Source organism: Phocoena sinus, chromosome 10, assembly GCF_008692025.1.
Source record: "Phocoena sinus isolate mPhoSin1 chromosome 10, mPhoSin1.pri, whole genome shotgun sequence".
NCBI lineage: Eukaryota > Metazoa > Chordata > Mammalia > Artiodactyla > Phocoenidae > Phocoena > Phocoena sinus.
In genome coordinates this window covers 80,931,149-80,956,988 of record NC_045772.1, presented here as the reverse complement: position 1 = coordinate 80,956,988, position 25,840 = coordinate 80,931,149, and the positions used below count along the sequence as shown (strand labels likewise).

General features: G+C 41.5%; 1 protein-coding gene across 2 annotated transcripts in view; it reads right to left on the bottom strand.

The window, feature by feature from the left end:
* The window catches only part of TM7SF3 (transmembrane 7 superfamily member 3), a 42,985-nt gene that overhangs the window by 6,032 nt on the left and 11,113 nt on the right, over window positions 1-25,840 (bottom strand). The window contains exons 3-12 of one of the 2 annotated variants that reach the window (XM_032646409.1): window positions 22,717-22,867; window positions 20,765-20,885; window positions 19,858-20,029; window positions 15,254-15,431; window positions 10,315-10,401; window positions 8,706-8,786; window positions 7,927-8,079; window positions 5,093-5,190; window positions 4,112-4,274; window positions 2,574-2,850 (exon numbers count right to left, since the gene is read on the bottom strand). In XM_032646409.1, coding sequence (XP_032502300.1) covers window positions 2,588-2,850; window positions 4,112-4,274; window positions 5,093-5,190; window positions 7,927-8,079; window positions 8,706-8,786; window positions 10,315-10,401; window positions 15,254-15,431; window positions 19,858-20,029; window positions 20,765-20,885; window positions 22,717-22,867 — 1,467 coding nt within the window. In that variant the 3' untranslated portion in view covers window positions 2,574-2,587. Of the gene's footprint in view, window positions 1-715; window positions 2,851-4,111; window positions 4,275-5,092; window positions 5,191-7,926; window positions 8,080-8,705; window positions 8,787-10,314; window positions 10,402-15,253; window positions 15,432-19,857; window positions 20,030-20,764; window positions 20,886-22,716; window positions 22,868-25,840 lie in introns of those variants that run through there. The other variant, XM_032646408.1, reaches the window with a different exon arrangement.

Sequence of the window (25,840 nt, the reverse complement as noted above, 5' to 3'; positions counted from 1 at the left end):
CTGAAGTTCACTCCTGGTCTAATATTCTAGCAATTTCTTTGTTAGAATCAGTTTTCTATCCCAATTTATATAGAACTCAACTGGTCTATAGCACCAGTTAGCTGCTGTGGTTTGGCAACCTAGTAGCTAATCTACAATAGGCTAATCAGAACCAAAACATTTAAATAGTAGAGCCAAGTTTCCAGCAACACTATTTTTCTTGTTTGACACAACTGAAGTACTAAAGACACCAACACAAACTAATGCATTAAAGACATCAGCTTTCCCTTTAACAAAAGATATAACTTTTTTTTTTTTTTTTTGCGGTACGCTGGCCTCCCACTGTTGTGGCCTCTCCCGTTGCAGAGCACAGGCTCCGGACGCGCAGGCTCAGCGGCCATGGCTCACGGGCCCAGCCGCTCTGCGGCATGTGGGATCTTCCCGGACCGGGGCACGAACCCGCGTCCCCTGCATCGGCAGGCGGACTCTCAACCGCTGCGCCACCAGGGAAGTCCCAAAGGATATAACTTTTAACACATTATCCCATATTTTGTTCATTTCCTATCATTCCATTTATATTTAAACTGATTTTTTAATAAAGAATTGTTGTCCAGATTAAATAATTTTGTTTTTATAGCTGTGAAACCATCCTCTCATGTCTTGTTACTTTGGTACAAAAATACAGTTGGTAAAAAATTTTATAGGAATTTTATAATAATGAGACTTCTTAGCATTTTTTCAAAATAGGTATTTATTATTAAAAAATTATACGAACTGACTTATTACTCACAAAAAAAAATTATCATGAAAAATTTTAAACAATATGTCTCCCCCCTCCAAGAAAGTGTGTTTTGTCTTTATACTCTTTACTGTCAGTGCATTTTGATGGTATAGGAAAAAATTCACACATATTCCATATAACTTTGTTAGAATTTACAACAATACAGCAGAATCCAGAATCCCTACAGCGAATTATTAAGAAAACACATTTTTTCTTCAAGTTTAAGTGTTTTTGAAGTTATATAAACAGTGAAGATTACAAAATAAATAGTAAACAAACACCTGTGTATAATTTTTCAATGCAAGAAATGATTAGTCATACATTTTTTCATTTTGTTTCAACCTTACTGGAACACTTTTAAGAGCAAAAGTTGAAAATTTTCCAGTTACCCGAAACTTCAGAAACCTACTGTCCATTGAAAACCTCTGAAAAGCAGCATCGTTTAAACAGCGGTTAACTTACAAATGGGAATGCAACAACCACAACCGACCTCAAGGCCACTCAGGCACGTCAGAGTCCCCAGCTCTAAATGCAAGGCAGAACCTCCTCGGCAGAGGCTCTGACAGTTGAAAGGCCGTGAGGAGAAGGGATGCAGCCCAGGGCATCGGGCGCTTTCTCTTAGTGGAACAAAGTCAAAACTGAAGGGACTCTCCTTACAGAGTCCAAGTCACTGAAAGCAGCTCTATTAAACACCTGAGTCCTTTCTGACGCCCTCCTCAGCGCTTTACAACACAGACAGGACAAACAAAGGCTTCATGCACAGATTTTCTGAAACTGTGCCAATGCTCTAACAACTAGTTTAGCAGAAAGAACTACAAAATGCAAATTTTTTAAAGGTTTCCCTATTAATGGGATTATGGATGAAGCTAGGAGCCAATCTGTCTCCTAAAAATAAAACAATTCATACGTCATCGAATGCAGTTTCAATTAGAGATCAGCTGTCAACACTATTTTAAAAGGTCTTGAAAGAAAAACAAAAAGGCCATTTTTTAATCTGGAATATAAATAAATCATCCACATAAAAGCTCTATTATCTATATAAATGGAGCTACTTTCAAATAATTGGAATAATTTAGCTATTTAAAATACCATTTTAAGCAATAAAAAGCAAAGACGAGGGGTACCTACTGAACTATATACTTAAAAAATGATCGACACAGTAAATATGTATTTTACCATAAACAAAAGAAGGGTACTTTTTGATAATATATAATACTAAGAAAGATGCAACTACGTAATCAGACTGCTATTAGTAAGAAGATAAGTTAGTTTTCCCTGTTTTGTACTCTGAAGTTCAAAGGCCCAGTTTCAAATTCCCAAAGCTCCAAACACAGTGACAAATAAAAGTTCAATCCAACCCTTAAATTAAACCACTCTCCGTGCCCTGGCCCCCGAGTTTGGACAGACTCAGGTGACAGAATTGTTCAAGGTGTTATTAAAAAAAAAACAAAACCACCAGGGCTTTACAAGAGAACCACTGTTTTCAAGTTCCTTTTTTTTTTTAAGTGTATCTATTTAATGGAATAAGTTGACATATATTTATAAACCAAAAGGTAATTCCTTACGTATTTTATAATAAGGAAGAACCTCCCTACCACCAACTTTTTGGCCATCTTTCTCCCTCTCACTTAGAATTACTGTCATCTCCCTGGTATACCCTTACCCTGTATCAATAAGGAGACCACAATACTGTACAAAGCACGGACACAGAAGCTGGTTTCTTAGCAGACTTGCCCCAGAGACTGCTGAAGCAGCAAGGCAACAACACCCAATCTGAGGCGGTACCTGGGTTGTACTTCAAGATTGCACTGACCAAGCCCTCCGCATCTACAGAAGCAGGGGCGTTCTTTCACCGGCTGGCTGTTCCTTCTGAAAGAGCTCTTTGATCTGGGCTAATCGGCCGTAGAGCCTCTCTCTCAGTGGAGGGATGTGGTAGCTGGGGTCCAGGATGTTTGTCACTCTGCGCTCACGCTCTCGCTTCCATAACTTGTATGGGTGGGGAGGGAAAAACGGTTGCCCTCTTTCTCTTCGAATCTGTAACGTAATTCCACTTACAGCCAGCATGCCCCATACTGCCAGGATAATAAAGTCTAAAGAATGGTAGAGAAGCACAGTTTGAACTCTTGTATTTTAAAACCTAACACAGATCGAAGACAACATTTCATAGCCTCAATCTGTATCATCTTTTCTCAGTTAATATTAGACTTTCTGGTAAGTTTGTCCAAACATACGTGTATTTCCTCACCAGCCAAGGAATAAGTGAGGAAGCTATGGTCTTACATTTTAAAATAGGAGTTTCCAATTACCGGCATCTGAAAGTCCAGACAGGTTGTAAAGGAATCAGTTGTTTGGATCCTTGGCATTCCAGTATTTTATGACTAGTGCCCGCAGACAGAGCTGTTTGTTGTTTGCTGTGTTTCTCCAGAGGTGGGGGGGGAAGGCAGTGATCTCACAAATGTACATCATTGGAATGTCATGATGCTCTTTTTTGCCATCCCACCCTATATGGGACCCCACCCCACTCATGTAGAATGGATACAGAAGTGCATGAAAAGATTCAACAAATTGTACTGAGCTTCTAGCAGAAGACTTGGCAAAATACTGTCAAACTTCCAAGACATGTGGATTTCAAGGTCTTTACCATCAACCTCTTAAAGAATAAGGGCAGGTTCAGGATAGCAGAGGGAAAGATGTGCCCTTAAATATTCATAACAATCATGCTTATATATCTTCAACTCTAAGACCTGCTTTTCCATTCTCGCTATTCTAACATTTCTGAAACCAACATATCTTATAATCTTTGTGAACATTTAATTTGGTAGTCATTTTTTTCAAAAAGTTAATGGAAAATCTTTAATGGGTAGACTCTTACAATTGAGGAAAAATACAGCTACTGATTGAAAACCACTTTCACTTTGATTAGCAAATTACGTGCTTCTTTATAGGAGGAAAACAAGGGAATAGCTTAAAAATATCAGGTTGTCATTCTCACCCCTCACCCCACCCCAACTCATAAGGTGCCAAACAGCTTTATTCTCAGCATTTTTCTTACAACTGGGAATTGACCAGATAAACCTTTGTAATCCTGGCTTAGAAATTTCTTAATAAAGTTCATTCACTAGATTTTTAGAAGTATGGCTTTCAGCCACCTTACAAATTTAAATTCTTCATTCCTATGATCATAAGTTATTAACACAGGGCTCTTATAGCATTTGGATGGTGTGAATTTCCACCTTTTGTCCAGTTAACCTTCTTTCAATCTTTCAATCTGGTTACCAAGAGTTCTTGTTAGCACAGGTGGGCCAGTATTCCTATCTGACTATCACTTGGTTCTTGGATTTAGAGTCTTACCATTCGTTTGAAAAGGCACATTTATGAAAGCTCTGCGGAAATCCACGTGGAGCACTCTCTTCAGTACGTTCAAAGTGATGTAGGAAAGGCTTGTGTACAAGTAACTGTCAACAGCCAAGACCACCGAATAGGAGCCAATGAATCCACAACTCAGTATGTTCAGCTGTGGAAGAGCAGAAGCGTTTAGGCGGCACCTCTGGTAGAACAATAATAGTTTTTAACTTTGATCACTGGCCTCAATCCCAGGGAATCACTTCTCCCTCAGAGCATGTGAAGAGAGACCAAGTCTTACAGCTGAATAAAGGTTACCTGAAAATATAAACTGAAAACAATCTTCAACACCTACAGTTGGTAAAACAGTTTCCCTCATCATAGAAAGTATCTTCCCTGTGAAAGAACTTCAACAATAAATTCTAATTAGATTAAGAACCATTCTTCTGGAGAGACGGCTGAAATGAACAATCCGGCAGATTATTGCATTACTGTAAGCCCTACCTTCTCTGCTTCTGCTGTTAAAAGAGGGATGACCTGCACCACTTGATGGAAAAAACATCGTAACTAGGTAATGGTAACTAGAACTTCTCTTGCTTTCATAGTAACAAGGCTATTTAAAAGTCAATCATCTGGGCTTCCCTGGTGGCACAGTGGTTCAGAGTCCGCCTGCCCACGCAGGGGACACGGGTTCGTGCCCCAGTCCGGGAAGATCCCACATGCCGCAGAGCGGCTGGGCCCGTGAGCCATGGCCGCTGAGCCTGCGCGTCCGGAGCCTGCGCGTCCGGAGCCGGTGCGTCCGGAGCCTGTGCTCCACAACGGGAGAGGCCACAACAGTGAGAGGCCCGCGTACCGCAAAAAAAAAAAAAAAAAAAAAAAAAATCAATCATCTGATACAGATAATCAGACAGCTCTCTCTGGATAATAAAAATGCAAAACAACTGAAGGCCCAGGACAATAGGATGAATAAACTGACCGGATGACACTTACTATTCTTAGGCAGCCCATGAAAACCACTGGAATGAGAATAGCTATACAAGAGAAGGTCACCCAGAACACTGAGTCATCACGGAAAATCTTTAGGTTTCCTGGAAAAGCAAAAAGAAATCAAGAGTAAACAACAGGTTCACCAAGTTAAATTTCATTTTCTCAACGTGTGAACATAGACGCACATCGAAGATTTAATTTAACAACCAGGGAATATGTCAGCAATTAGATATGAACTGACTTTTTTCATTTAACTGTCAATACAATCCCCTTTGAAGGGAGTGTCCTAAGAAGGTAGAGGGGTGGGAGGAAAATCAAGCAGGTAAATGCTCTGCATTTATTACCAGGATAATTTAGAAGAGGCTGGACTAGTCCAAGCTCTTCCATTTACCAGCTGTGATGCTGGGCCTCAGTTTCCTAACCCATAAGATGAGATGGTTGAACTACTTCATTCCCAAGCTTCAAATCGTCCCTTCTAGCTACAAATTTCTATGATTCCATGATTTTGTACTGCAAAGTAAAAAATATAAGTGGCATTCAGAGTTAACCATATGAACTCCCATATAAACAGCAAAATCGATTTAATAGGGTTTTATATATATATATATATATGAGTTTGCACCCACTCTTATTAAGGAGACACTCACCCTAAATGTCCTTAAGCAATGAGATAGTTCATACATTAACTACCAAAAATAAGATAGTTCAATACATCAACTATAAACAATTCTAACCCATCATCCCTCCATCCTCTAAGCATTAACAGAAAGGGAGGAAGCTCATTAAGTAGTATTTGATTTAGCACTTCTAGAGTAGAGCTCTGAATCTGCATTTTCAACAGACATCCCTGGGAACCTGTCATTTAGTCAAATCTAAACAATGCTACTTTCCAGGTAGATAAAAAGCTACCTGCGGGGGGCGGGGGTGGGGGTGGGGGTGGGGGGCGGGCTGTGGAAATGAACTCGGCTATAGGTTTGCTAAAATCAGGTCAAAGGGCCTTGGAATGGTCAGTAAACACACAGGTCACCAATTCTCTCTGATCTTGAAAAAAAAAATCTTTAGAGAGCCAACTGCACTCAATATCCTGTGTTCTCAAGAACTGACAGCCTCAAGAGACAGGCATTCTTTTTTTTTTTGAGACAGCTATTCTTATATCTAACATTTTCATCACCTTTAATCTGATATTATTATATAAGAACTAAACATTGTCACAAAAAGGAAATAGCCTAATACTTTTTGTGTGTGTGTGTGTGGTACGCGGGCCTCTCACTGCTGTGGCCTCTCCCGCTGTGGAGCACAGGCTCCGGACACGCAGGCTCAGCGGCCATGGCTCACGGGCCTAGCCGCTCCGCGGCATGTGCGATCCTCCTGGACCGGGGCACCAACCCGTGTCCCCTGCATCGGCAGGCGGACTCTCAACCACTGCGCCACCAGGGAAGCCCGCCTAATACTTTTGAATGTAGATACTCCCTTTTTTTTCTTAATTGAACTATAGTTGATTTACAATGTTGTGTTAGTTTCAGGTGTATAGCAAAAGTGATTCAGTTATACACACACACATACACATATATATATTCTTTTTTGGATTCTTTTCCATTATAGGTTATTACAAGATATTGAATATAGTTCCCATGGTATATAGTAGGGCCTTGTTGTTTATCTATTTTAAATATAGTAGTGGGTAGATACTCCTTTTTTTTTGCATTTTTGACAACAAACAAGAAATGTTAAGTTATTGTACAACTGCAAAGTGAAGGGAAACAGAATGGGGCCCCAAAATGTGCCCCTTTGGCTTGAGCTGAAAGGCAATCAAGACCCAGCAGATTCAGAAAAACTTTTCTTTCCCTTAACTGCCTAAAAGAATTTAGATCAGGGGCCTGGCCCAGAACGAAAGCAATTACCAGAGATAACTTTTTATCTGAAAGACTTACCTGCATGGCAAACATCTGCTCTTCTTGTTATGTTCCTGTAAACTGCCCTCCTCCCCTTTGAAGCCCCAGACTCCATTCCATTTCTTAGCTCGGGATGGCAGATAAGCCTCAACTGCTTGACTGCCTTTGAGGCTTATATTTTTATGGGACTCCAGTGGCACGAAATTAAATCTGTTTTTCTCCTATTGATCTGTCTTATGTCAATTTAATTATTAGAGCAGCCAAAGAACCTAGAAGGGTGGAAGGAAAATTTTTCCTCCCCTACAAAAGGAAGTTAACTTACAAGCTAACTAGATTTTAAAAATTGATAGAAATTGAATAACTTAAAAAAATCCCCAGAACCATCCCTTTGCTACTGTCCTAGGATGACTACGAGTAGGTACTTTGGGAATACTTGGGGTTTGGCAAAGGGTGGGAGCAGAGGTTAGGGGTAAAGAGAAGACGGGGGACAAAGCACCAGGTTCCTCAGCTCAGCTGCCATCAGAGCAGCACCAAGTTTATCTGTGGGGTGTATCAGGCTTCTGCTTAAAATTCACTTGAAGAAAGAGTTCCAGGGTTTAACAAATGAAAAACGAAAACCACTATTCTGCCATATATAAAGAATCCCCTTTACCTCCCTTAATTTCAACTAACAGAAACACACACCCACACTGCCCTTATCATGACAAATAGATACAAAGCTACCTCCAAAAACATTCTAGAATTATCTATACAGAGCGCCTTTGAGGAGAGAGGGATTCTTACTGGTACTGACCCTCCCCAAAGTGCCACATTATCAGTGCAAATTTCCAGAACTCTAAGGAGAGGCCCCAAATCCCTGACGAGGGGATATGTGTACTAGAGAGCTGAAGTGAACTCTTTAAACAGTGAACTGAACACACATGACGTGAGTTACACATCTCCTACCCAGTGGAGTGAAGAAAGTCACTGATGAGACGAGGAACCCCAGCACTAGTCCAACACACAGCATACAGAGCACGAGGATTCCAAATCGCCACCAAGCAGCTACCAAGAAAATCCCACCGACACTTCCGGCAATGGCTGTCAGAACGAGGCGGACTGCACAGGGAGAGAGGATGAACAGTTAGATCAGAGGAAGCTTTTCCAACCGCACCCTTAGACACACTATACCATTACCAGAGCCAGCCTAGCCTCTCTCTGGGTCAGGCACCGAAGGTGCAGTGAAACCGGCATGGGGAGGCCCTCTCTAGGGAGGGCCCGGTCTGAGGCTGGAAACCAGCCGGGGAGCTAAACCTCCAAGGACTAGTGACAGGCCTGGCTTTGTACAACCTATAATTGGGGCAGAGGAAGGAGGGGTGACAAGCATTCTGTTCAATGTGACAAGGAAGGAGGGGCTGTGTTTGTTTTAAGGTAAAGAAAATCCTAACACTCTGATTGCTGTAAAGGTCATATGGTCAATATACCACACAGCTGGAACACAGGTTTATAATCAATATGGCCCTTCGTTTCCCTCAGTACCAAGGAATTCACCATGTAGATTAAAAACCCGGGAGAGATGGTCTGAGGAGTAGTTTAGAAAAGATGTGTAGAGCACAGGTGGCCAGTTATTTTACACACATAAGAGGATATCACACACAATACTGGTCAAACTGTAGAAGGAAAGGTGGGTGTAAACGGTGCCTTCCTTTTTGAACACTCAATCAAACTATATTATTTTCACTTACCATCATACTTAATAGGCGTCAGTCTTGTAATCAGTATATAAAAGAAGAATCCCATGAAGATAAAGCCTATAAAGAATAGTTCTAGTAGCAAACGACCAAGGAAGGAAAAAAAACAAAAGCTACAGTTAGTAAATGCAATTTAAATGTCTAATCTACAAATACATGCTTCAGTTCCCAGAATTTACACATGAGGGCATTCAGAGAAGAGAAATAATTATCTAAAAGGCAGGAAAGATTCAGAAGTCATTGGGAGTAAATATTATCATTAAATGGGTACAAATTCAAGTATTAACTATTGGATACATCTTCTTGTATATAGGTCAATTTCAATTGGTCAGCTAATTGTTAATTTCATAGCTCATTTTAATGTATTTATACTTCCTACTTAAAACAAAAATAGTACTTCTGTCATTGTGTCTGATCTGAAATTACAGATTAGATTTCAATTCATTACATGAGCAAGAATACAATTTGAAAGGTTAAAAAAAAAATATTCCAAAGCAAAATGTGACTTTTATGTCTTCTTTTAAGTCATCCTTTCCTGTTTAGGATGAACATCAACCATTGTCTTTATCTATAAAAAACCTAGTAATATCTTTGGGACCTTGCATACAGCTTAACAATTAAATTCTGTATTATAGAATCATTCTACACTTTGAGAAATTAAATATTCTTCACAGTATTCTCTTCTCAATCAACAAAAAGAGTATAGTAATGGAGGGAAAGGAGTTGCTGCTTCAAATAATTTATTAAAGCAAGTTTGAAGAGTTTTATAAGATCAAGATTATGTTTACTCTCCCCTTGATGCTCATTATACTGCCTGTTAATGAATTATATAAGGATTTTTTTTTTTTTTAGTAACTGCAAACATTATATAAAAGTCAGCCCAGGGCTTCCCTGGTGACGTAGTGGTTGAGAGTCCGCCTGCCGACGCGGGGACACGGGTTCGTGCCCCGGTCTGGGAAGATCCCACATGCCGCAGAGCGGGTGGGCCTGTGAGCCACGGCCGCTGGGCTTGCGCGTCCGGAGCCTCCGCAGCGGGAGAGGTCACAACAGTGAGAGGCCCGCGTACCGCAAAAAAAAAAAAAGTCAGCCCAATGAATTCAAATCAATTCAATGAGCATAATTCATATTCTACTTCCCCCATTGGGTTTCACTGAGCAGATTGTGGAGTTCCCATTTGCTGTCTGAACCTCCCAGGGTTGTGCAGACATTTCGACCTCCCTGTACTGTACACTGCAGCCTGATTTATACGAAACCATGTCAATCACCACCATCAAAATCCACATATATTTTTACATAGACGTCCTGATTTCTAATTAGTAATCTTTGGTCAACTAGTCAATCTAGCAATTGAAGTTTTGATGCACAAATCAAACTTTGTTCCCCTCTTAATAAGAGAAGGTTGCATTCCATTGCTGAGGAAAGAGAAAAAATCAAAATGCATTGTAATTCAGTAGAATCTTTACTAAAAGACCCCGGTTACAAATCTATAAAGATAGTGGAGGTAGCCAGTTGCTTACTCTCCTTACAGGTCATAAATTCCCCAGCAGCATTTCAGAAAAAAGACCACAAGGCATGTAAATAGCAACTATATTAGACAAAATACCTGTTTTCCAGAATCTGTGTCCAAAGAAACAGATGAAGAGACCAAGCAGGGCAAAAAGAGTGAAGAACACTTTGGTAGATACTCTTCCTAAAAATAATGAAAACTGAGTGCATAATACATCGAATTTGATACTTTGAATCAATATAGAACAAAACTTCATGAAAAAAAGCAAAGTGAACTGACAATAATTTTTTCCATACATGTATTACTTATTTTAAAAACATCTTTGCCACCCCTAATGACTTACTCTATGTGGGCAGTGAATACCAATGGTCGCTGGTGTCACAAAAAGAGAAGTCAGACAACACTGCTTCCTGATGAAGGTCTGCAATGCTACTCACGACACATTTGGGGGAGGGGATGGGGGAGAAGTGGGAAAGGAGGAGGAGAGAGACCATGCCTAAAACAGATAACTTTCTTCACAAACTACAAGAAAAAAAGGAGGGTCGGGGGAGGGAGAACGATGACTTAAAGGGGATTTAAGACACACAAAAACTAAAAACAATGTGCAGACCTCATCTGAAACCTGATTCAAACAAACAAAACTGTGAAAAACAATTAAGAAGCCTGGGAAAATGTAAACACTGGCTGTTAATCTGATGCTATTAAGGAATTATCTTCAATATTTCATTGAGACTTGTGCTAATGATACTGTGGCCATATATTTTTAAAAACAGCACTTATCTTTAAGATATACATATTGTACTAAAATTTCGTAAGCAAAATGACCATTAGGGACCCACTCTAAAAGAATCCAGTGAAAAGGGGGGGGCCACAGGTGGGTGTATAACTGCAACAGGATAACGGCCATGAATCAAAATTGCTAAGGCGGGATAATGATATACGGAGGCTCACTGAAGGTTTCCATCACAAAAGATTTTAACCAAAACTCACATTAAATTAAAGAAGATGTATTATTCTATAAGTAACACATGAACAAATTACCACCAATCTTCTCAATTATACATGTTGCTTTGGATAAACATGTAGTGTAATAACTAATGATGAAGCACAATATGCTCCCTGATGCCGAAGAATCCAAACCCTGTGATCCTCGATCGGCACAAACTTAAATAGAAAAAACAGGATTCGAAAGACAAGCCCTATTGAAGGGAAAAACAGATCCACTAAATTCACCACCATCATGACACCTTTGAGATAAACACAAGAAAGTCATCCCCGAACTGAAAACAAAAACAAAGCACCTACGCAAACTCATGTGAAGTGTTACAAACTGACCACAAGTCAAAACACATAAAAGGGGCTTCCCTGGTGGCGCAGTGGTTGAGAATCTGCCTGCCAGTGCAGGGGACACGGGTTCGAGCCCTGGTCTGGGAGGATCCCACGTGCCGCGGAGCAACTAGGCCCGTGAGCCACAACTACTGAGCCTGCGCGCCTGGAGCCTGTGCTCTGTAACAAGAGAGGCCGTGATAGTGAGAGGCCCGCGCGCCGCGATGAAGAGTGGCCCCCGCTTGCCGCAACTAGAAAAAGCCCTCGCACAGAAACAAAGACCCAACACAGCAAAAATAAATTAATTAATTAAAAACAAAAGTACCAATGCCACCGTGGATGTGAGGATTAAATTAGTCAATGCTTTAAAAAAAACAACAACACACACACACACATAAAATACTTGAGTGTTCAGATGGATACCATGAAGACCTACATTTAGATAAGGAGCACAAGACAGAAGACCACCATTTGCAGGGCATAAAATATACCTACATATCAGTTTCTCTGAGAATGAAGAGCTCAAAAGAAAGATAAAATGAGAGTTACTGCAACATCCTGCTCATTTCAGACCTGCGGCTGACAGCAGTTCTACGATTCAATCCTTACAGCAAAAACATGCAGTTCAGTGGGATAATTTTTTTCAAGTGAAAATCTAGCAGAAGTTTCCAGCAAGTGGTGCAGTCACCAAAGACAGCATCCCAAGAAAAACTGGCACACACAGTTAGATATGTTCCTCCAGGACATTAGACAGCAGAGAGGAACTAAGTAGAATCTCGGATCACAGTACCAGGAAGGAAGGAGAGAAAAAGTTAAACATAGAAGTAAAGCCCGAGAGGAGAGATTTCATAAGTAGAATCTAGAGACAACACAAGGTACGAATTCTGGGGAAAATGAAGACAAAGGGGTGAGTGAGAGGGGAAGACACAGGGGAGCCAGTGTTTAGTGTTTTTAATCATGACGGAATCACTATAGCTATGACAGAGGCCAAGGTTTCAATTAAAAGGCAATGTGAGGCTTCCCTGGTGGCGCAGTGGTTGAGAGTCCGCCTGCTAATGCAGGGGACATGGGTTTGAGCCCTGGTCTGGGAGGATCCCACATGCCGCGGAGCAACTGGGCCCGTGAGCCACAACTACTGAGCCTGTGCTCCGCGCAACAAGAGAGGCCGCGACAGTGAGAGGCCCACGCACCGTGATGAAGAGTGGCCCCCCGCTCGCCGCAACTAGAGAAAGCCCTCGCGCAGAAACGAAGACCCAACACAGCCAAAAATAAATAAATAAATTTAAAAATATTAAAAAAAAAAAAAAGCCACGTGGGTCCATCCGCCCTACTCCAAGCTCAGGAAAGGCATCCTAGTGTCCATCGAGCTCGAAGACAAAAGCCACAGAACCCAACTCTGAGCTGGAGGAACAGTAGGATGGGACCTTTCCCTCCCCTCCGCCTAACGTGGAAAGACAGGTCCCAGAGCTCACTCTCATTAGGAGGGGCCCTGGTGCAAAGAGTTTGAGGGAAAGGAAACGGAGGAACCCAGACAAGATACAGCCCATCAGTCAAAAACGCAGAACTTGTATCTGCCTGGTCTCTTGTACTGTATCTCTCAAGGATCTTGTGCGTGGCAGTGGAAGACTGGGCAGGATACAGAAGACAGCAAACATTAAACCCTGGCTTGAACCCAACCGACAGACTTCATTCTTTAGAGCAAAACTCCTTGAAAGAGTTGTTTGAACTCTTTCCAATTTCTGTCCTATTTGTTCTTGAACATACTCGAGTCAGGCTACCCTGAAATGCTCTCACTGGCACCTGTGGCCTCCATGTTGCTAAATCCAGTGGTCATTTTCCAGTCTCTTTCTCAGCTGCCCTGTCAGCAGCCTCTGACCCAGGTGATCACTGTCTCTTCTTCTAAACACTTTCTTCTCTTAGCTACAAAAAACACTTTCCTTTTACCAATCTGGTTGCTCCTTCTGAGTCTGCTTGGTGAGATCTTCTTCAATTTCCTGATCTCAATAATCACTGGAGCACCCAGGGCTCAGTCCTTAGACCCCCTCCCTCTCCTACAGCTATAAATATAAAAGGAATGATAAACATGGAAAAACGCCATTTGGCAACCGGCTGGTAATAAATGTTTCAGGCAAAGCTCACCAGATGCTAAAGCCAGCAGTGAAGAGTTTGAGAAACGACTATTTACCTGTACTCAAAGTATCTCCCCAAAAGATACTTAAAGGGGAAAATAGTTACTACACAGTGGAGAAACCTGGCCGACACTCCTAACCAAGTAATCAGGGTTACTACCGCCAGTAACGGAAAACACAGCTATCAGGTGCCTCTAGAGAAGGACACATCATCACTTCTTTTGTTTACCTACAAAAATTCATAATCTGAACTTAGTCACAAGGAAACATCAGATAAACCCAAATTGAGGATATTCTACAAAAATAAATAACCTGTACTCCTCAAAAAGGTAAAGGTTTTGAAAGACAAAAACAGACTAAGAAATTGTGCCAGATGCAGGAAGATAAAAGAGACAGTTTAATGCAACACGTGATCATGAAGTGGACCCTCGACCAGAAAAAACATTTTTCTTCTGGTTATAAGGGACATTGGTGGAGTAAGTAGTGAAATCTGATAACATCTGTAGGTTAAATAACAGTACTATATCAATGCTAATTTTGTGATTTGATAGTTTTACTAGTTACATAAGGAAATAAATAGAAACATTTAAGGGCCAAAGGGTCTCTATGTCTGCAACTTGCTCTCAAATGCTTCAGGAAAAAAATGTATATATATGTGTACACAGAGAGAAAGAATAAAAAGCAAACAGCGTAACGCGGTAACTAACATCTGAGGACCATCGGTGAAGACTATGCAGAATTCTCTGAACCATTTCTGCATCTTTTCTGTGAAACTGTTTCAAAATAAGATGCTAAACACACATAAACAGAAAGATCTTACAGCAGCCCCACTGCCAGCGCCCTCTCTCTCCTGGACACTACGATGATCAATCTCCCTATTTCTGCTCTTGCCCTTGATTTTTCTCAAACAAAACAAAACAAAGCGGCCAGAGTGATCCCATTGAAACACGAATCCGCACCATCTGCTCAAGCTCTCCAATGCCTTTTCGTTGCTCTCAGAATAAAAGCTATAGACCAAACTGGGACCTGCGAGGCCGCCCGCTCCAGCAGCCACACGAGGCAGGCTCGCAGCTGAGGGCCTCTGCGCTGGCTGTCCCCTCGGCCTGGCACCCCCCGCCACTGCCCCCCCCCCCCCCCCCCCCCCGGTGACACGTCCATGGCTCCCTGCCTCGCCCTGGGTCTTTATCCTAATGCTACCTGTTCAGCAAGGACTTCCCGAGCCATGCTTTCTCAAATTCTCTCGCCCTCACTGGTTACCTCCCTTTCCTACTTAACTCTTGCTTCTTTACCCTCGTTATGTATCTCACATACGATGTATTTCACAAATGTATCTTGTGAAAGATCCATTTTCCCACCAAGATGCAGGCTGCAGGAGGGCTAGCATTTTGTCTGTTTTGTCCACTGCTCTATCCCAGTGCCTAGAACAGAAAGTGGAGTAACTGGACGGGCTGAGGAGGCATGTGCTGAGTGCATGAACGAATGAGACAAAAGCACTTCTAAATATCCTTAAGTTCTGCACTAGTTGATAAAGATCCGCAAAGCCAAAGAAGAATTTTCACAGTTGAAATCCACATACTCACCAAGCGAAGAACAATTATCCTCCCCTGCCTCAAAGCTGCAAGCGTAGGTGTGAGCAGGGACGTAAGCTGCAGACGTATTTAGAAATGGATCCCTAACGATGACGTTGTAAATGACACCTTGTCCCCGGAGGGAGGAGAAAGAAACACTTGTCTTATCATCAGCTGTTAGGGTAACCACCTGAAGCCAAAAATAATGCATGATTAGTGTTTAGATTAAAAAAAGCAAACCCCCGTTCTCCACAGCCTCTCCAGCATTTATTGTTTGTAGATTTTTTGATGGTGGCCATTGTGACCAGTGTGAGGTGGTATCTCACTGCAGCTCTGATCTGCATTTCTCTAATAATTAGTGATGTTGAGCATCTTTTCATGTGCCTCTTGGCCATCGGCATGTCTTCTTGCACTGTTGGTGGGAAAGTAAATCCATACAGCTACTATGGAGGTTCCTTAAAAAACTAAAAACAGAACTACCATATGACCCAGCAATCCTACTACTGGACATATACACTGAGAAAACCATAATTCAAAAGACTCATGCACCCCAATGTTCATTGCAGCATTATTTACAATAGCCAGGATATGGAGGCAACCTAAATGTCCATCAACAGATGAATGGATAAAGAAGATGTGGTACATATATACAATGGAATATTACTCAGCCATAAAAAGGAACGGAATTGGGTCATTTGTAGAGATGTGGATGGACCTAGAGTCTGTCATACAGAGTGAAGTAAGTCAGAAAGAGAAAAACAAATATCTCATATTAATGCATATATGTGGAATCTAGAAAAATGGTATAGATGATCTTATTTGTAAAGCAGAAATAGAGACACAGATGTAGAAAACAAACATATGGATACCAAGGGGGAAGGGGGGGGATGAATTGGGAGATTGGGATTGACATATATACACTACTGATACTGTGTGTAAAATAGATAACTAATGAGAACCTACTGTATAGCACAGGGAACTCTACTCTATGCTCTGTGGTGACCTAAATAAGAAGGAAATCCAGAAAAGAGGGGATATATGTATACGTATAGCTGATTCACTTTGCTGTAAAGTAGAAACCAACACAACATTGTAAAGCAACTATACTCCAATAAAAATTAATTTAAAAAAAACCCCACAAGCTTTTCTATTATAACCCCACCTACTTGTGCTATTAAGTTCTAATATGAAAGTACAATTCTTGTTTAAAATATACACTAGCCCATTTGGCTTTTTTAAAACAATTTATTAAAGTATAGTCGATTTACAAAGTTGTGTTAATTTCTGCTGTACAGCAAAGTGATTCAGTTAAACATACACATATATATATATATATATTCTTTTTCATATTCTTTTCCACTATGGTTTATCACAGGATATTGAATATAGTTCCCTGTGCTATCCATCCTACATGTAAATAGTTTGCCAACCCATTTGACTTTGTCAAGAGATTGTCCTGCACAGTCTGTACGTGTTGATATGAACAAGCTCTTACACAAAATGCGTCTAAAGATTTTGTATATGTTAATAATTTAAGTAAAATGTGATATAAATAAATGATTTAAGTAAAATGCACTAGTTAGGACAAAGAAAGGAATTTTTGTCTCGTCTGCTAGACTGTAAATGACGTAAGGGTGGGAACCTTATTGATCCTGCTCACTAGTGTCCCCTCAGTAATTAGCACAGAGTAAGTGTCCAACAAACGTGAGCGGTCACTGCGAGCTACAGAGCTGACGTAGGCCGTGTGGGTTAACGTCTCACAGAGAGCAGCCACTTACCTTTGTCCTTAGCAGGCTCTGAAATAAGAAAAATCACATACAGCTGTGCTGCCCTGTAGCCCTTCACTTCAAAAATTCCCTTTTAAAGGTTGTTTGTTAAATAGGGGATAAATATAATAGGAGAAACAAAGGCCCCATGTAGCCCTAATACACAGATATGTTCCTACTAACAGAAGGGAGAAAAGGAAATGTTTGCGTTTCAGGAGTAAATAATCAGGAGCCTCTTAGAAAACTTCTACTGTTTAAATATAGTGCTTAGCCTTCAAAACTATGTTTTCTGGGGCTTCCCTGGTGGCGCAGTGGTTGAGAGTCCGCCTGCCGATGCAGGGGACACGGGTTCGTGCCCCGGTCCGGGAAGATCCCACATGCCGCGGAGCGGCTGGGCCCGTGAGCCATGGCCGCTGAGCCTGTGCGTCCGGAGCCTGTGCTCCTCAACGGGAGAGGCCACAACAGTGAGAGGCCCACATATCGCAAAAAATATATATATGTGTGTGTTCTGGGCAAAAGATTGGTCAAGTCCAACAGAATGTTAAGAATAATACAATGAAAACATTATACACCCCACTTAGATTCAACAGCTGTTCTTACTTTAGCGGATTTGCTTCTCTGTCCCTCCCTCCTGATCCTCCCCACCCCACATATATATATAGTTTTTGGCTGAACCACTTTAAAGTAAGTTACAGGAATCATGACATTTCACTTCTAAATACTTCAGCATGCATGTCCTAACACAGTGTTTCTCAGACTTAATAGCCTATGAATCACTGGGGAGCTTGTTAAAATTCAGATTCTGATTCTGCTGGTCAGAGGAGGTACCTGAGATTCTGCTTTTCTAAGAATCTCTCAGGTGATACAACGCTATGCATTCATCCACCACACTTTGAATAGCAAGGTACTAAGTACAAGGATATTCTCCTATGTGCTCACAATACCTTAGCTCACCTAAGAAAATTAATAATTTCTTATTATCTAATACACGGTCCATATTCAAATTTTCCCAGATGTCTTTTATAGCTTTTCTACCCCTTAACCAAGATCCAACCAAGTTTCACGTATGATGTTTATCTCCAATTTCTGCAATCCAGAATCACCTTTGAAAGATTAAGGAAGTTATTTTACAGATCACTCCACAACCTGAATTTATCAGATTGTGCTCAAGATGTCTAACTTGTACTTTGATCCTAGGCATTTCTTTTAAACAGGAACTCCTATAAACAGGAACTCAAGTTAAACCTGTTTCGCTAGAATATTCCATAGGCTATGGCGATAAAGTCAGCCTACATTCACATGAGCACATAATGCAGGTTCACCTCCTATCAGCAAAGCTAACTCTGACCACATGGATAAGGTAGAGACCATCGGATCACTCCACTCTGAAAGTAGTTTTCCCTTTGCAATAAGAATTAATCTGAGGGTGCTTTTTAGGTATCCTGGGAATATCCTTCCCCCCAACACTCTTTCACCTGGTGATCCTTGCCTGAATTATTTCACTAAGGGTCAGAAAATGGAGATCTTCTAATTCTATTATTCCTTCTACATTTACTAGCTGGCATTCTTCTGTAAAGCAGAACTTTCTCTTATCAACCGGGAGTGAATTACAGATCCTCCTTTTAAAAAGTCAGGGTAAGTTCCTTCCCTTTATTAATTTTCAGAGTATAATTTCGTGTACGTTGCTCCAACGGTAGCAACTGAGCATTTTTCCTTTTTCTTTTTTTAGTATCAGTATGGACGTGTTTTTGTTTATTCAAGGCATAATCCATCACGTTCTCTTTGATGACTGAATTGTCCCAGAGATGGCCAGTGTGAGCCGCTTCAAACAGGCTCCAGGGACTTCCGTGGTGGTCCAATGGCTAAGACTTCACCTTCCAATGCAGGGGATGCGGGTTCACTCCCTGGTCAGGGAGCTAAGATCCCACATGCCTCACGGCCATAAAACCAAAACATAAAACAGAAGCAATACTGTAGCAAATTCAATACTTTAAAAATGGTCCACATCAAAAAAAATCCAAAGAAAACAAAAACCAACCAGAAAAAGCAGGCTCCAGAGTCTTCTTGACATGCCGTCATTAGTCGTTGAATGTTTCCTTGAATTCTGGCACGCGATATTCTAGCTCTTAACCAAAAGTTAAGAAGTGAACTAAAAAGACCCTGTTATAAGAATTCTTACATTCTTCCTAAGAATAAAAATGGTCTTCAAAATTTCCTATGTACAAAGGCAAACTTTGCCAATAGAGCTTCCTAATTGGTGAATAAGCACAATGAGTGATGCTGATTCCATAGCTCTGGGGTGGAGCCTAAGAGTCTGCGACTCTAACCAACTCCCAGATGATGCCAAGGCTGCTGGCCTGTCCCCACCCTTGGAGTCACAAGAGTTTTCAGGGGTTTCAAAAGCTCGAAGAAAACTTTTGCTGCAAGTTAGAAACTTTGCGTTTGGGTTTAAATATTAAAGGTAACGTATATATCCTTAAACAGCTTCACATTATTTTTTCTCAAAACACTATAACCTTTAGACTTGCCAAATTTTTTTAATCTAATAGTTATGGGAGTACATAGAAAATGACCACCGACTTCCATCCATAGCTCAAGATGAACAGTCATAGATGTAGCTGCAACTAAAATATAACAAAATTTACATGCGTCTCCTCAAAAGCCAACGTTACTTAGGGATATCACTAGCAATGACTCCCAAGGTGATAATGAAATAGAGAAAAAGTGAGAATCCCAGAAAAACCAAGAAAACAGTTTAAAAGAAAAAAAAGCTCCTGGTAGCTTCTCCCCTTCTCAACTCTTACAAAGGTGTCACAGTCTGGCTACACAAATTATGAGAGTCAGATTTACCTTGAGAGCACTGGCCTGCACCTGAGGCACCTCAGCCATCCTCTGCAGGTGCCTTAGCAACGCCTCTTCAGTGAGGTCGTTCTCCGGCAAAAAATACTGATAGACGTCATACTGTAACCTCCACCTGGAGTCCTGGCCCGTCTTGACGTCACACGGCGGAGCATCTGCGCCTCTAAAGTCAACCAACAAAACTGAACATCAGTCTCTTGGGCTGCAAGTCTCATCTATAAAAAGGAACCAAAAGCTGGAACTTCAAACTTCTGAAACAACGATTCCAAGTTTGGCACCACCAAGAAAGGAGAGGCAGTATGTATGGTTACATAACCAGATGTATCAGTCAGGTTGAGTCAACTGCCCGCTTTGCTACTCGTTGGCTGTGTGTATGTGGGCAAGTCACTTAATCTCAACAACCCTTAGGGGGCCTTTCTGTAAAATAAGAACAGCAGCCCCTTCTTCATAAAATTAGGATTAAATGACAACACACCGCACTTAGCAGGACCATGGATGATACACAGGGAGCATTTCAAATGTTAGCTATCATTACTATTAAAGTTTAGGGCAGAATGTTAATTAAAATAATAAGATGCTTACAAAAAATATGAGTGTTTCATGCCTCCAGAATGTTTTCTATGTTTAAAACTCTTTACAAAAACTAAGATGTACTTCTAAGCTCATAATAAAGGCTCAACATCTGGCTCTTCCTAAGAATGAAGGGAAACAACATTAACTGTAAATGACAGCTCGAGTATTAGTAACAAAGCTTAAATTACTTCCATTCCAAAAAAAAATTAAGCAATTCAATTTTGCTAAAGAGAAACTATGGATTTTGAGAGAATTTACTCAGTCTACACAACAGCGAGCAATGCACGTCCTAAAAGGAGTTTTAGGAGTCAGGAGACAGACATACCTCGCATGACCTAGGTTTGCTGGAGCAAATTTGATAGTTGTTTCAAAGAAATTATACTCCAGGTAAATGTTGGAATCGATATCTAAATCAAACTCCAAATTACAACCACCAGGGATAGGATCTGGATGGAAAACAAGTAAGTTACTTAACATAGAATTCTTATATATTCAAACCACACTCAGAAAAACAGAACCCCACCCCTTATAAGAACTCCCAATATAGAAGTTAAATAGACGGCTTCTGGTTTTGTACTACCTCATGGACTAAGGGTAAAGTTAACTGAGGTTACGGGCTGTGGAACAGGGATTAGAAGACCTTTTCTGTAAAGGGCCAGATAGTAAATATTTTAGAGGCTTTTCAGACTCGATGGTCTCTGTGGCAACTACTCAACCCTGCTCTTGTGGCAGGAAAGCAGCCACAGATGATACGGAATCGAATGGGCTATGTTCTTTTGTTTTTTTTTTTTAAGTATCGGATTTTTAGTTGCTTTTCTTTTTTTTTTTAATATTTATTTATTTATTTGGCTGTGCCAGGTCTTAGTTGCAGCACATGGTATATTAGTTGCAGCGTGCAGGATCTAGTTCCCTGACCAGGGATAGAACCTGGGCCCCCTGCATTGGGAGCACAGAGCCTTTTTTTTTTTTTTTTTGCGGTTACGCGGGCCTCTCACTGTTGCGGCCTCTCCCGTTACGGAGCACAGGCTCCAGACGCGCAGGCTCAGCAGCCATGGCTCACGGGCCCAGCCGCTCCGCGGCATGTGGGATCTTCCCAGACCGGGGCACGAACCCACGTCCCCTGCATCGGCAGGCGGACTCTCAACCACTGCGCCACCAGGGAAGCCCGGGAGCACAGAGTCTTAACCACTGGACCACCAGGGAAGTCCCTGGGCTATGTTCTAATAAGACTTTATGTACAAAACAGGCAACGAGCTGGATTTGTCTTGCACTCTGGAGTTTGCCAATCTCTGCACTAGAGTTAAAAAGGTCAGAAGAGGCAGAGATTCTTAAGCTGGCGTCCAAGAGTGGGTTTCAGGGGCTCCATGAACACCTTGAAATTGTATGCCAAATGTTGAATGTGTGCCTTCCCTACATAGAGAAGTTTTTATTAGATTTTAGTATACAGAAGAAGGGTGTCCACTTTTCACATGAGTCTTTCAACAGGGAGGAAGATGGTGTCATCCTCATTGCTGGAAGTCTTTGTGTATATATAAAAGAGTAAAAATTTTAAAATCTCAAGAACCCCAAGACCACGTATTAGAATAGCATATGTATAATTAAACAGAAAATAAATTTGGGGTATTTAAGTTACATTAATAATGTGGTTAAGGGCTTCCCTGGTGGCACAGTGGTTGAGAGTCCGCCTGCCGATGCAGGGGACGCAGGTTCGTGCCCCGGTCCGGGAGGATCCCACATGCCGCGGAGCGGCTGGGCCCGTGAGCCATGGCCTGCACGTCCAGAGCCTGTGCTCTGTGACGGGAGAGGCCACAACAGTGAGAGGCCCGCATACCACAAAAAAAAAAAAAAAAAAAAAAAAAAAACTCGCTATGTTCCTCAGCATAGACGGCAAACCTCACATTGTACACCAGGCCCTTCACACCCTGGCTCCAGCCACACCCACTGTTCACCATCCTCCAAACACCCCATTCTTCTTCCACGTCTTCCTCGGCCTCCGATAACCAACTAATGTGTGAAGGACCATGCCTTGTCTTTCTGTTACAGCTTCTCCAAGGGCTCCTTAAATGTTTTCCAAATGAATAAATGTGTTCTCCTATTCCCTACCTGGGCTTTCAGTCATCATGCTAATTCTCTGACTCCCCTGCTGTTAATACCTTTCTGACTCAAGGTATTGTACTTATAATAAACACTTTTAATAGGATTATAGTTTCCCCTAAATTTTCACACACAAGTCCCGCATTCTGGAGAGTAACGGGGAGTCGACAATAGAAAGGTTACCGCTTTCCGAGTAGGAGAGTGGAATGGCCACATTTTGGACAGGCTCAGGGTCTGAAGTCTCCAAGTGCCAAGTGCATATACTCTGCTCTGGTCTAAGAATGAAAACCAGTCCTTTGTCAGTGCCTGTTCCCGAGGCATTGGGAAGGAGAGTCTGCAATAAGGAAAGAAGAGTCATCATGAATTGGGAGTTGAGCAGAGTGCTTAAATTTTGGAGTGGATCTAGTGTGCATGCCCTACTCCAAAGCTTCTCAAAGCAAAAAGGAATAAAAACAGATCCTCCTTAGATGATTAAAGAATTCTTTTCACCTCTATGTGCACGTGACCACACATACATGTGAAGGAACTATTTAAAATATACATCTTTGATCAGGGATAGCAGATACACAGAAAAATCCCCAAGCTTTTCAATCCTCTCAGTTAGGATCTACTATGTCAAGTGCTAAGACTACTGGGTTAAGGACTACTGTGTGAATGACAAAACTAAAACAATTTAGTAATGAGTCTGATGTCCTTTATTCAAGGGAGAACAACCCATGGACTGGGGGAGGACAGCGCCTCACCAGCTGTGGAGTCCTGTTCCCAAGGGATGTGGGGCATGAACTAGTTTTTTAGAGCATTAGAAGGGCATGCTTGGCTAGGTCAGGATTTCCATAAAAGTCGAGAGGGTCCTGTTTTCTAGGCTAAGCTGAGCTGGAAGATTGTGGTCAGTGTAAGTTAGGTTTCCTTGACAGGGGTTCCCTGTAAGTGCAGGCTGACTTAGGTTTAGATTTGTGACATGGACCAAGCCATTGGGGCAGCCTCCATTTGTGGTCCCGATATACAAATTAACTTGACCACTACCAAGACAAAAACATAAGCTCTGCCCCCAAAGAGTTCAGTTCTTGGAAAGCTTTTTTAAAAAACTGAGTTGTAATTAGCATATTATAAATTACACATAAAGTATACTAACGGTAGGTTTTGGTAAATGTAGGCACCTTTGACACTATCACCACAACCAAGACAGTGAACACACAGATCACCTTCTTTGTGCCCTGCTCTAACCCTTCCTCACACCCCAGCCACTCTCCCATCCCCTGCCCCCATCTGCTGGGAAAGCTTTTTGAATAACAAAGTACTAAGAGGTAGTAGATTCAGAGTGTTTTCTTAAAGCTAAGGAAATAGAAAGAAAAAAGTGCCAGATGGGTTTCAATTTGACAAGCGTAAAAGAGAATGACCCAAATACTAAGTGAGGAACTACAGGGTCAGCAGTTTCAAAGAAATAACTGCTGGGCTTCCCTGGTGGCGCAGTGATTGAGAGTCCGCCTGCCGATGCAGGGGACACGGGTTCGTGCCCCGGTCCAGGAGGATCCCACATGCCGCGGAGAGGCTGGGCCCCTGAGCCATGGCCGCTGAGCCTGCACGTCCGGAGCCTGTGCTCCGCAACGGGAGAGGCCACAACAGTGAGAGGCCCGGGTACCGCAAAAAAAAAAAAAAAAAAAAAAAAAAACTAACTGCCAAGATGACCCAGAAACTCCAAAGTGCCACACTTCATCAGGAAGTTACAACAGAAAGTTCTCTTCACAGACTCACTTCTAGAGCTATGTGCAGTTCTGGTTATCATGTTCTCCGCTGTATAAATACAGTGAGAACTAAAGGCAGCCCAAGAAAGTAACACGATTATAATTAAGGATAACTAAGATCCTTTCTGCATGAAGACCGAGGCCCAAGATGCTGTTCATCCAGGCCATTTTTGTCACGTTAGTAATGCTGGCCTCCCTTTATCTAACCTCAGTTTCCTCAAATGTAAAAATAGGCATTAGAACTACTTGGTTGAACTGTTACGAGAATTAAATTAACTACGTGGAAAACCAAATGCAAGGGTTCCTAACTAGGAGCCCCAGAGGCCCAGTGAGTTTCCAGAGGTCCCCATGAAATTATACAGATGTAGTCATACATTCTGCCAGGTAGAGAGTCCTGAGATTTCAGCAAATTCCAAGTCTATGGCCCCAGGAGCTTAAGGATCACTGGCCTAGCACACAGTGGGCATGCAATAAATATAAATGCCTTTTTTCTCCATCCTTTCTCTTCCTTCAAATGTTGTCTTTGCTATGATACTATTAAGAAGGAAATTATCTCTGTGCCATTTTACTATGTATCCTATGTAAGGGCCTGAATAGAAAGTTTCCATTTGAATTTAGTGCCAGAAAAAAACTTCGCTGCCCCTCAAGAACTGACATGCTTCTTCCTTCTAAGAAAGTTATGAAATTTAACATGCTTTGATCTCTGCTCTGGTTGCAAAGAACTCAGGCAAAATCAATATATGGGTCATAAAAACAAAACAAAACATATATATATATGGGTCATAGACACTGTTATCTCTTCAATTAACATAACTTACTCCTTCCTCTTTTCCTTGATCAAACCCTTCCATTTCTAGTCTATTAGATCACCACACACAACTTCAAAACCTTTGTGGCAGAGACAGGAAAGCAGGAACAAAAAATACCAAACACTTAGTTTGAAAGATACTGTGACCAGTGCCCATAAGATATATAGGAATTGGACTAAGACAGCTCTGTTTAGCAAATACCACAATGTTAGAAGGTAGGCTTAGGACACATAAAAACGCAGCACAACTTTATACAGAGTGAAATTCATTTATTTGTCTAGGGGGTCATATAGACTAAATATAAATAGATTTGTAAAAGGTTAACATAAATGGCAGAGCCTTAATAGCTTAAGCTGACCCAGGACATTTGAGAAACTTCCCAGAGCTGAGGTTGAGGTTCAGGGGTGTAGTGATGATCTCTGTAACAGGGTCCTAAATGCTGCTGGAAGCAAAGCACTGCACTGGTTAAAACTGAGTGTTAGGATTCTTTTGTTTCCATGAGACTCCAAAGAATAAAGCTGATCCTACAGGAGTCTTAATAAACTTCAACACTAAATGGCTGAATGACAAAGCCAACCCATTAAAATGTACTCTCAGGTAAAAATCACTGAGGACACACTAGGGTAAGAAAAAGAAAAGGTGGGAAGTATGAGGAAAGCTTAACTGCAGACAGGAGACATTTGGTACAAGCCACCCTCCCCCAAACTCTTAGTTTGAAAGATACCCTTCTTTAGGTCAGAGGTCACCACTCAAGAA